Source organism: Primulina tabacum, chromosome 8 (assembly GCF_025594145.1).
Source record: "Primulina tabacum isolate GXHZ01 chromosome 8, ASM2559414v2, whole genome shotgun sequence".
Classification (NCBI taxonomy): Eukaryota; Viridiplantae; Streptophyta; class Magnoliopsida; order Lamiales; family Gesneriaceae; genus Primulina; species Primulina tabacum.
In genome coordinates, this window is record NC_134557.1 from 24,727,479 (window position 1) to 24,739,103 (window position 11,625).

At 40.8% G+C, this 11,625-nt stretch overlaps 1 protein-coding gene across 1 annotated transcript; it reads right to left on the minus strand.

Moving 5' to 3' along the window:
- Positions 1-1,458: 1,458 nt before the first annotated feature.
- On the minus strand, positions 1,459-11,392 carry LOC142554661 (uncharacterized). The gene is made up of 5 exons (XM_075665326.1): positions 10,888-11,392; positions 10,427-10,524; positions 10,169-10,333; positions 9,458-9,795; positions 1,459-2,107 (listed from the first exon to the last, which is right to left on the minus strand). The coding sequence occupies exons 1-5, from the start codon at positions 11,390-11,392 to the stop codon at positions 1,459-1,461; spliced, it is 1,755 nt and encodes a 584-aa protein (XP_075521441.1).
- Between the last annotated feature and the right edge of the window lie 233 nt (positions 11,393-11,625).

The following is an 11,625-nucleotide window of genomic DNA, read 5'->3' on the forward strand; positions in this document are numbered from 1 at the left end:
GGGAAATTTTATGTCCAGGGGTAAAACGGTCATTTTACAACTAGAAATTAGTAAACGTCATGGCAGTGCCCTATTTGCTATTGAATATGCTAATATGATTATTTCACATGTTTATGAATTTTTATACGTTGATAATTGATTTTTAAAAGGTTCATGGATGTTTATGATTTTTAATATGTTAAGTTATGATTTTTTATTGTCTATGATTTTTTTTATGATTTAAATCGGACATTTAAAAGATATGTTGCATGCTTGGTTTCAAAATAAAAATGATATTATGCATATTTTTATTAAGTGATGATAACATGTTGAAGGACGTGAAGGGATTGTGACTACTGCATGTTGGAAATATCGTGAAGGTTATGGTCCTAGTGGGAGCCCGACGATCGTGTTTCCTTGGATACGGATACGAATACCTGATACGAATACGAATATATTAATACGTTGGCCAAGGCACAGTTGACCGGTGAGAGTGTTGCTGGTGTCCCCGCCGCCCAGTACTGTGGTTTTTTTTAGATGGATCCATCGCCCAATACGTTTAAGAATACGAGTCACAATCACGATCTGAATTCAACAAACACGAATATGAACATGAATATGAATATGATGATATGAATATGTTGATATGAATATGGATACGAATATGAATATGTTTATATGAAAATGTTTATGCATAAGATTATGAAAATGTTTTTATTTAAAGGTTTTATGCATCATGAAAATGTTTACGAAAATATTTATGTTTATGCATCTTCATGAAAACGATATTTTAAGTACAAGTATTTTAAGAAAACGAATAGCAGACGTTTCATCTACACTTATTCACATCATGCAGCAGACGATCGAATTTTAAAACATACATAATCTTTAAAACATATAAACCCACTTACCTGAAAGATTGTTCCAAAAATCATGGAATGAACAAGTTGGAGTTTGACACTGAAAAATCATTCATGTTGCAAAAATGTTTGCGCCTAATTGAACCGTTGGATCGGTCTGAATTTTGGATATGTTGCTCCAAACACGTGTAGGTATATTCTTAATGGTGAAGATCGAATTTGGATATGTAAAATAATGAGCAAAACTTTCTGAAATTGGGAAGAATTTTTGTACTCGAAATTTACAACTTTTGGAGAGAACTTTTGATGTTGTTTTGATGTGATTTCACTCATTTCTTTGCCACTATTTATAGACACCAATGTGACTTTAGGTCTTCCTCCTCCATACCAAAGGTTGCATGGTTTATGACATTAATCACCATTGTGACTCTTGGCCTTCCTCCTCCATACCAAAGGTTGCATGCTTTATGACATTAATCACTAATGTGACTTTTGGTCTTCCCCCTCCATACCAAAGGTTGCATGTAATTTTATTCTCCTCCATGACATAATTCATCTTCAATACAAAACTAAAATCAACTTGGTGCTTTGTCTCTCTGTAATGCAAAATTTTGGGTCTTCAGATCCTTCCCTCCTTGTTTAAAGTTTCTTCATCGAAACTTGAATTAGCTTGGTCTTTCAAAAGGTGGGGATAAAGTGTGCGCATCTTCTCTTCTAGCTCCCATGTTGATTCTCGTTCAGTATGGTTTGACCATTGTATTTTCACGTACGGGATGGTGCGGTGACATAACACTTGTTCCTTGGTGTCCACTATATAGATAGGGACTTCTTCATATTTCAATTCTTCATTCAGGTTGCCGTCGAGTAGCAGTGGTGCAACCTCGTGAATATGACTCGAGTCGGGAATGTATCTTATTAGTTGCAAAACATGGACGACGTTATAGATTCTTGAGATATCAGGCGGCAAGGCTAGCCGATATGCTAGGGTTCTGATTCTTTCAAGAATTTCGAAGGGTCCGACGTATCTTGGGTTCAATTTTCCCGATTTGCTGAAGCGGACCACTCCCTTCATAGGTGAAACCTTGACATAGCTCTTCTCTCCGACTTCAAATTCCAACGGCCTTCTCTTCAAGTCAGCCCAGCTCTTTTGTCGGTCCTGACCTACTTTGAGTTTCTCTCTAATTATAGCTACTTTCTCAATCGTGATCTGCACTAGTTCAGGCCCGGTGATTGCTTTTTCCCCTATTTCGTCCCAATACAGGGGCGATCTGCATTTCTTCCATAGAAAGCTTCATAAGGGCCATCTCTATGCTACTGTGGTAGCTGTTATTGTATGTGAACTCTATTCGAGGTAGATGCTCAATTCCTTCTTTTGCTTCTCTCATTATCGCTAGATAGACTTCTTAGCCATACTCCATCGAATTCTAAGTCAAACAAATAGAAAGTAAGGATTTATTTTCCTTATCCTTGCCATGAAATACGATTTATTCTTGGATTGGAGTTTGGCATTTTTACCTCGACAATCTACCGTTGCATGATTCTTGTCCAATCAATCAATTCCCATAGTGCACTGAATGAAATCTGCACTGAATATATGCATATCTATATTTTTTTATTCTATCTTAAAAATATCATGATTACTATTTCAAAATTTAAACCAATATAGAATCTTAGAACGTAACTCCTTGTCAGCCTATTGACTTAAGTCCCAATAATTATAACCTAGTTAAAATTTCTTTCAACATTGCACGGAAGAAACTAATTCCTCAAACAATTTTTCTTTAACTAAATCTTGCTAGTAATATTTTTTGAGTGATTTGAGGTATAATTTCTACTATGCTTGCGGTTAAGGTTAGAATTTTGAGATATAAGTTTCGTGTTGTGCTAACGTCTCTCAGAAAATATTTTCATTAAGAGATTAGCTACTAAGGCCTTGATAGATTCCGGGGCTACTCATTTATTCATCTCGGAGACGTTTGCTAACCAGTTGGATATCAAGACCATCGGCCTTGACGTGAATTATTCCGTGACAATCCCATCAGGGGAAGAGTTGTCAGCTACTAGCGTGGTCAGGGATATTGATCTCGAACTGCAAGGCCACCTAGTGTATGTAGATTTGATTGTGTTGCTGATGCCGAAATTTTTTGGGAATGGACTGGCTGACGAAGAACCGAGTCCTGATTGATTTTCAGAAAAGGTCGGTGTTGGTTAGACCGTTGGGTATGGAGCAGTTTCTTTTTGAACCAGCCAGATGGAGAAGTTTCCCTCGCATGATCTCTTGCATGCAGACACGAAAGCTTATTTCTAAGGGGTGTCAGGCCTTCTTGGCCAGTATTGCCTCCGCACTTGATATACCAACCCCGTCTATATCTGATGGGCCAATAGTCAGAGATTTCCCAGACGTCTTTCCTGATGACGTAACAGGTCTTCCACCAGAGAGAGAGGTGGAGTTTGCTATTGACCTTATGCCAGGAACAGTGCCAATCTCCAAGGCACCGTACCATTTAGCTCCAGCTGAGATGCTAGAACTCAAACAGAAGATTCAAGAGCTCCTTGATAAGGAATTCATTCGCCCTAGTTTCTCACCGTGGGGCGCACCGGTACTCTTCGTAAAGAAGAAAGATGAGAGCATGAGACTGTGCATCAATTACCGAGAGTTGAACAAGGTGACGATCAAGAATAAATACCCGCTTCCAAGGATCGAGGACTTGTTTGATCAGTTGCAGGGAGCCACAGTGTTCTCTAAGATAGATCTTCGATTAGGGTACCACCAACTGAAGGTGAAAGATGCAGATGTGCACAAGACAGCCTTCAGGACTAGGTATGGGCATTACGAGTTCTTAGTGATGCCATTTGGACTGACGAATGCTCCAGCAATTTTCATGGACCTCATGAACCGAGTATTTCAGCCTTACCTTGATCAGTTCGTCATAGTGTTCATTGACGACATCCTTATATACTCCAAGAGCCATGAAGAGCACATTCAGCACTTGAGTTCAGTTTTGCAGAATTTGCAGAGTCGTAAATTATTCGCAAAATTCAGTAAGTGTGAATTTTGGTTGGAAAAGGTAGCGTTGATGGGCCATATAATATCTAGCAGTGGTATTGAGGCAGATCCAGCTAAGGTAGCAGCAGTCCAGGAATGGGTTGAGCCAAAGAATGCGTCTGAGATTCGCAGTTTCCTAGGCCTAGCAGGCTGCTACATGAAATTTATTCAAGGATTTTCTTCAATAGCAGTGGCACTAACTTCACTGACCAAGAAGAATGCTAAGTTCGTGTGGAGTGGCGAATGTCAGAAGAGCTTTGATACTTTGAAGCAAGCTCTTATTTCAGCCCCAGTGTTAGCCATGCCAACACGGCAAGGAGATTTTGTGCTATACACCAATGCATCTAAGCTCGGGTTAGGCGCAGTGTTGATGCAGCATGGTCGGGTTATAGCTTATGCTTCCAGGCAATTGAAGGTGCATGAGAAGAACAACCCGACTCATGATCTTGAGTTAGCCGCCGTTGTCTTTGCTTTGAAGATATGGAGACATTACTTGTACGGCGAGAAATGCCAGATATTTACCGATCACAAGAGTCTGAAGTATTTCTTCACGGAGAAAGAGCTGAACATGAGGCAAATACGGTGGTTGGAATTGATAAAAGAGTACGACTGTGAAATTAGCTACCATCCGGGAAAGGCTAATGTTGTCGCATACGCCTTGAGCAGAAAAGTCGTTGTTGTAGCACAGTTGTCAGTGCAGAGATCCCTTCAGTTTGAGATTCAGAGGTTTGAGTTAGAAGTTTATCACAAGGGCAGAGCTCCGAGGCTATCTAATCTAACAGTCAAATCTTATTTGCTAGACCGAATCCGTAGGGGGCAGCCTTCAGATGAGCAGTTGCAGAAATGGAGGCTGAAAGATGAGGCCAAGGGCAGTGTACTCTACAAAGTGTCCGATAGTATTTTGAGGTACAGAGGTAGAATGTGGGTGCCTAGTGTTGATTCGATCAGAGAGGATATTCTAACAGAAGCACATACATCTTCGTATTCCATTAATGCAGGAGGTACCAAGATGTACAAGGATTTACAGATTTTGTATTGCTGGCCAGGGATGAAGTCGGGGAAAGAGCAGAACTTGGTCCAGAGAATGTTTAGCAGACTGCAGATGTGGTGGCCAAGATCCGAGACAGGATGAAGACCGCACAGAGTCGCCAAAAGTTATGCTGACAAGAGGAGAAGGGATCTAGAGTTTGCCGTAGGTGACCACGTTTTTGTAAAGATAGCATCTATGAAGGGTATTATGAGATTTGGAAAAAGAGGCAAGCTGAGTCCGAGGTTTATTGGGTCATTTGAGATTCTTGACAGAGTTGGGACTCTAGCTTATCGTGTTACCCTTTCACCGAATCTGGCCGGGGTACAGAATGTGTTCCATGTCTCGATGCTAAGGAAGTACCTAGCTAATCCTTCGCATGTTCTGAGCTATGAGCCGTTGCAGCTTGCTCCAGATCTTTCATATGAGGAGAGACCTGTCCAAATCCTAGACAGACAGGAGCGCAGACTTCGGAACAAGGTGACCAAGTTGGTCAAGGTTCAGTGGTTGAACCAATCAGTGGAAGAGGCCACTTGGGAGATCGAGACGAATATGAGGAATCGCTACCCGGAGTTGTTCGGTAAGATTTAATTTCGAGGATGAAATTTATATAAGTGGGGGAGGAACAGTAGAGCCCAATTTCAGTACACGTAAAACCCATGCATTTATTTAATTGTTAAATCATTTATTTAAAGTTAAAATAATTTTAGTGATGCATGATCTATTAAATTGCATTATTTTAAATTATGTATGTTTATGTGATGCACGTTAAAATATTTTCTTGAGTTTCATGTTTCAGGCGAATATTCGATGCGGGATCGAGGAGAAGAGACTTGAGATGATTTTTGGTAATTTTAAAACGTGGTAATTTATTTTAATTAAGTTTGGGGCATTTTAAATAATTTGTTAAGTTTCAGCATTATTAAAGCATAAATTATTTATTTAGGAATTTTAAAGTTTAGCAAATATGTATTTTATTTCTAATTGAGAGATTCTAGTAAAGTTAGTGCTTGATTTAACATTAATTAGTGGTTAATTTATAATTAAGCAATTTTATACCCCTTAATTATGTTAAAAAACACACGCACACACCTACTTTCACACACACATAACACGACAACACACAGACACATAATTCATTTCAGATTTACCTAATTTTGAGAGAGCAAACCTTAGGGTTCTTGAGATAAAACAGCAGCCGCCCCATTCCCTTCAGCAGTCCGGCAAATTTTCGTGAGTTTTATTGCAAGATTTTAGTGCCACAATCGTCCCGGATCAAGCCTCGCTCTGTCTCCGCTTCGGTATCGCCCTATCATGAGTTTTTCATATCAAAAGGCACGTAAACTCTTTCGTTTCTGCATCGATCTTGTCATAGTAATGATTTTTATGTTTATTGTATGAAAAACATGTGGATGTTATGAAGAAGTTTGAGCAAACATGGTTGGATCGGTTTTGAAATATTTTTAGATCTAAAACTCGAATTTTGCTGTCAAATTAAATACTGCGACTTTTCGGTTGACTTTTTGGAAAAATTTTAAACATATAAAATGTAGAACTTTTTGATATCTTCGATTTGCCAATAAACTCAAAATATTTAGATAAAAATTGAGTGAGTTATGGTGTTTTTCGTGGGACTGCTCAAATTGCATTTTATGAAAAATTATGTTATTGATGCGTTCTTGAAGTTTTTGAGTTGCAGTCTTCGTTGGGAACCGTTGGTTGGTCGCTGCTGCCTTTGGGCATTCAAGTATGACATTGGGATGAATTTTGGTGCTTAGTCTTGTGTCGGTAGGCACTTGGTTGCATTAGAAATCGTAGGAAGTATTTTGGTGTCAAAATTCATGTTTAGTGATTATGTTGCGTAGTTGTTGTGCGTCGTTGTTTTGGAGACATTTATTTGAGTTGAATCCTTGTCATAACGTCCTAAGATGAGTCTCGTTGCATCGGTTCGAGTCGTTTAAGCGTGACTTTTAAAATTGCATCAAAACGTGTTATTTTGGGTTGGTTGTGCGCAGGATTAGCGTCACAGCGCTCGCCAGGGGAGCGCCGCAGTGCCCGTTCTGCGTAAGCCAGGCGCCGCGGCGCTGCCCATGTGGCATCGCAGCGCTTGGCCTTTGGCAATGCTAGCGCCGCGGCACTAGTGTCTAGCGCCTAGCCTAGGCGCTAGGCAGTGCCACAGCGCAGCACTGTCTAGCGCCTAGGCGCTCGTCCATGACTTTTTAAAACACTATTTTAGGCTCTTGTCTTCTATATTTTGGGAAATGTTCACACATCATGTTAGGGTTTGTTCCGGAGGTTGATGTCATGGCTTAGTACAATGATTAAAGGAGGTCAGGTCCCGAGCGATTTAGAACGTCATAAGAAAATTATCATTTTGGGTGGTGAGCACGATCATTATGTCTAAGTATGGAAATTAAGTACTTGAACTCTTGTTAGTATGTTGCAGCAGCGGCCCCAAACGAGATCCAACGAATCCCTTAACGCCAAGTAAGTATGTTTGACGTGCAAAGAAAATATTTCATGTTTTTGAGGTATGCTAAATGTCTTGTGAGCAATTTATGTATGGGACTGGAAAGCGGTAAAGCATGACCAGGGACCAATCCACCCCGTTAAATCATGAACGGGTTTAGATTAGGATTGGAAAGTGTTAAAGCATGAATGGGGACCAATCCATCCGTTAAAGCATGAACGGGGATCTCATGTATGTGGCAGTGGATTCATCCCTGTCAGCCCAGTATTGTGGTTTAGTCTGATCAGACGAATTATGTTATGGGTCACTTGCTTTGAAACATGCCTCTACGCAAAATGATGAAGTTATGTATGTTCAAGTATGCAAGCATGTTTAAGAAAAGTTTTATGACAATGGCACGTCTATGTATGTATGTACGTATGTTCAAGCTTTTGATATGCAAGTTCAAGTTTCAGTATGTACTTCCTATTTTAAAGTTGTCTGTGATTTTATTACGTATTACTTGTTACTTCCAGTTTATACGTGTTGAGTCTTTAAACTCACTAGACTTGATCGATGCAGGTGATGATGATTTTGAGGAGACTAGGGGTGGGGACCAAGGAGTTGGCTTGGACTGAGCAGGAGGCTAGACCCGAGGACCGCCCAAGTTTTTATGAAATGTCAAATACTCTGATTTCACGCTATTGGTTATGAGATTTCAAACAAATACTTTTGTCAAACTTTATTTTTAGATCTTTTGTTGCAACTACTTTTAGGACGTACGGTTTACGTTATCAAAATTGAAGTTTGATTTCTCTTTAAAAAAAATTTTAATTTTTCTGCAAATTTTAAGAGGTAAAAAGTACGGTACGTTACATTGAGAATATTGCCCGAACGCTCAAAAAGTCCCCCGGTTAGCTAAATTTTGCATACCAGTTAAAAATATGACCCGGCGAGTAGCAATACTCCACCAAGGTCTATTCTCAAAATCTCACTAATTTTCACCATATATTAAATAATTTAAAATAATCATTTAATAAAAACATTTTTCCTTAATTATCACTTGTCTCCATTTTTCGTTCGAGCGCGAAAAACTATTGAAAGCCCTTATGCATGAAACTTTAATAAACCATGAAATGAAACACATTTAAAATAATTAAAACACATATTTTAGTAAAATCTTAGATTGCATGCAGTCAGGCTACGTAGCTCTAATTTTCCTAGACATTACATATATTTTAGTAAAACCCTATATTGTATGCAATCAGGTTACGTAACTTTAATTTTTCTAGACCTTATAATTTACCCTCCCTTATAAAAATTTGATCCTCGAAATTTAAAACGTACTGAATAACTCTGGGTAACGACTCCTCATCTTGGTCTCAGTCTCCCAATTAGCCTCCTCCTCAAAATGATTCAGCCACTTGACCTTGACCATCTGGATCACTTTATTCCGGAGATTCCTCTCCTGCCTATCCAGTATTTGAGTGGGTCTCTCATTGAAAGACAAGTTCGGCGTAAGCTACAGTGGCTCATAATTCAGCACATGTGAAGGGTTCGACATGTACTTCCGCAGCATCGAAACGTGTAAGACGTCATAAATTCCCGCCATATTCGATATTAAAGAAAATCTGTAAACTAATGTCCAAACTCTCTTGAGGATCTCTAATGGTCCTATGAAACTAGGACTGAGTTTGCCATTCATTCCGAATCAAATCACTCCTTTTCTCGGTGCGACCTTCACGAATACATGATCGCCCATTGAAAATTATGGATCCCTGCGCCGCTGATATGAATAACTCTTCGGTCGGCTCTGAGTGGTCTTCATCCAATCCCGGATCTTGACCACTAACTCTGCTGTCTGTCTGAGAATGTTTGGTCCCAACTCTGCTCTTTCCCCTACCTCATCCCAATAAATTGGTGACCTACACTTCCTCTCGTAAAGTTCCTCATATGGAGCCACACAAATAGATGTCTGATAGCTGTTGTTGTACGTGAACTCCACGAGAGATATCTTCGGCTCCCAGCTGCACTGGAATCGATCATGCAAGCTCTGAGTAGGTCCTTACAAATTTGAATCACCCTCTTAGACTGACCGTCGTTCTGCGGGTGAAATGTTGTACTGAATAGCAACTTGGTACCCAATGCTTAATGCAGACTCTTCCAAAATGTAGACGATTGAAACTAAAATCCCATGCAGTCTTGTTATCTCTCTGATATACAGCTCTGCGTACTGCGTCATGGTGAAAGTCTTCTTGATCGGTAGAAAATGTGCTGACGTAGTGAGCCAATCAACTATCACCCAAATGTCATTATTTCCTCCAGTTGTCCTCGGTAGCCCTGTCACGAAATCCACGGTAATGTTCTCCCTCTTCCACTCGGGAATAGGGAGTGGTCTCAGTTTCCATGGAGGTCTTTGATGCTCGGTCTTAACCTGCTGACACGTCCAACACTCAGACACGAAACGCAAGATATCTCGCTTCATGTCTGGCCACCAATATAGAGACTGCAGATCCTTATACATCTTCGTACTCCCTAGATGAATGGAGTACGGTGTGCTGTGGGCCTCACTCGTGATATCTGCTCTCAGGGAATCACTGCTTCAAACCCATAGTCGGTCACGATATCTGACTATGCCGTCCTAAACTGTGTACAATCTCAGGCCCTTAGACTCATCCCTCTGTCTCCACTTCTGTAACTGCTCGTCAGATGTTTGCCCTGCTCGAATCCTGTCCCTCAGTGTCGACTGTACCGTCGGGGTAGAAAGACTAGGGGCATCGCCCCTGGCATAAATTGCAAGCTCTAACCACTGAATCTCTGCGTGCAGAGGTCTCTTTATCGATAACTGAGTGATCACTGCATTCTTCCAAGGCATCCGCAAACACATTTTCCTTACTCGGATGGTAGCTAATGTCGCAGTCATAATCCTTCACTAGTTCTAGCCACATCCGTTGTTTCATATTCAGCTCTTTCTGCGTGAAGAAGTACTTCAAGCTCTTGTGATCGGTAAAAATCCTGCACTTCTCTCCGTACAAATAATGCGTCTATATCTTCAAGACGAATACCACTGCTTCTAGCTCGAGATCATTAGTCGGATAATTCTTCTCATGGACCTTCAACTGTCTCGACGCGTAGGCTATAACCCTGTCATGCTGCATCAGAACTGCGCCCAAACTGAGCTTCGAAGCATCTGTATAAAGCACAAACTCCCCTTGCCCTGATGGCGTAGCTAGAACTAAGGCTGAAGTCAATGCCCGCTTCAACCTGTCAAAACTCTCCAGGCACTCTGATCCCCAAATAAATTTGGCATTCTTCTTCGTCAAGACGGTCATAGGCATTGGAATAGAAGAAAAGCCATGAATAAACTTCTTGTAGTACCCATCCAACCCCAAGAAACTATGGATCTCTGTCACACTCTTAGGCGCTGGCCAATCTCAGACAGCCTCGAACTTACTGTGATCAACCTCCACTCCATCTCAGGATTTGATGTGGCCTAAGAATGTCACTCTGCCTAGCCAGAACTCACATTTACTAAAGTTGGCATACAACCGTCTATCTTGTAAAGTCTGTAGTATTGTCCTCAGATGCTGACTATGCTTCTCTTTGCTCTTCGAATAGATCAGGGTGTCATCTATGAAAACTATGACGAAATGATCTAAATACGGCTGGAACACACGATTCATGAGATCCATGAAGATCACTGGCGCGTTCATCAGTCCGAAGGGCATCACCATAAACTCATAGTGCCCATAACGCATCCTGAAAGTCATCTTATGCACGTCAGACTTTCTCACCTTCGGCTGGTGGTATCTTGATTGGAGATTTATCTTTGAAAACACTGATGCTCCCTGAAGCTGAACAAATAGATCTTCAATCATAGGAAGATGATACTTATTCTTAACTGTGACCCGGTTTAGCTCCCGATAATCAATGCAAAGCCGCATGCTGTCGTCTTTCTTCTTAACAAACAATACCGGTGCGCCCCATCCCTTGTCCAACAAGTTATGTATCTGATCCTTTAGATCTTTCATCTATCCAGGTTCTAGACGATAGGGGGTCTTAGAGATCGACACTGTACATGGCATCAGCTCGATGTAAAATTCCACCTCTCTGTCTGGTGGAATGGCTGAAGTATCATCCGAGAAAACAGTGGGAAAATCCCTGACCACCTTGACATCCTCTAGCCGCTGGCTAACTGGCTCGGTCACTGTCACAATACTTGCCAAAAATGTCTAGCAGCCTCTCCTCATGAGCTTCTTTGCAC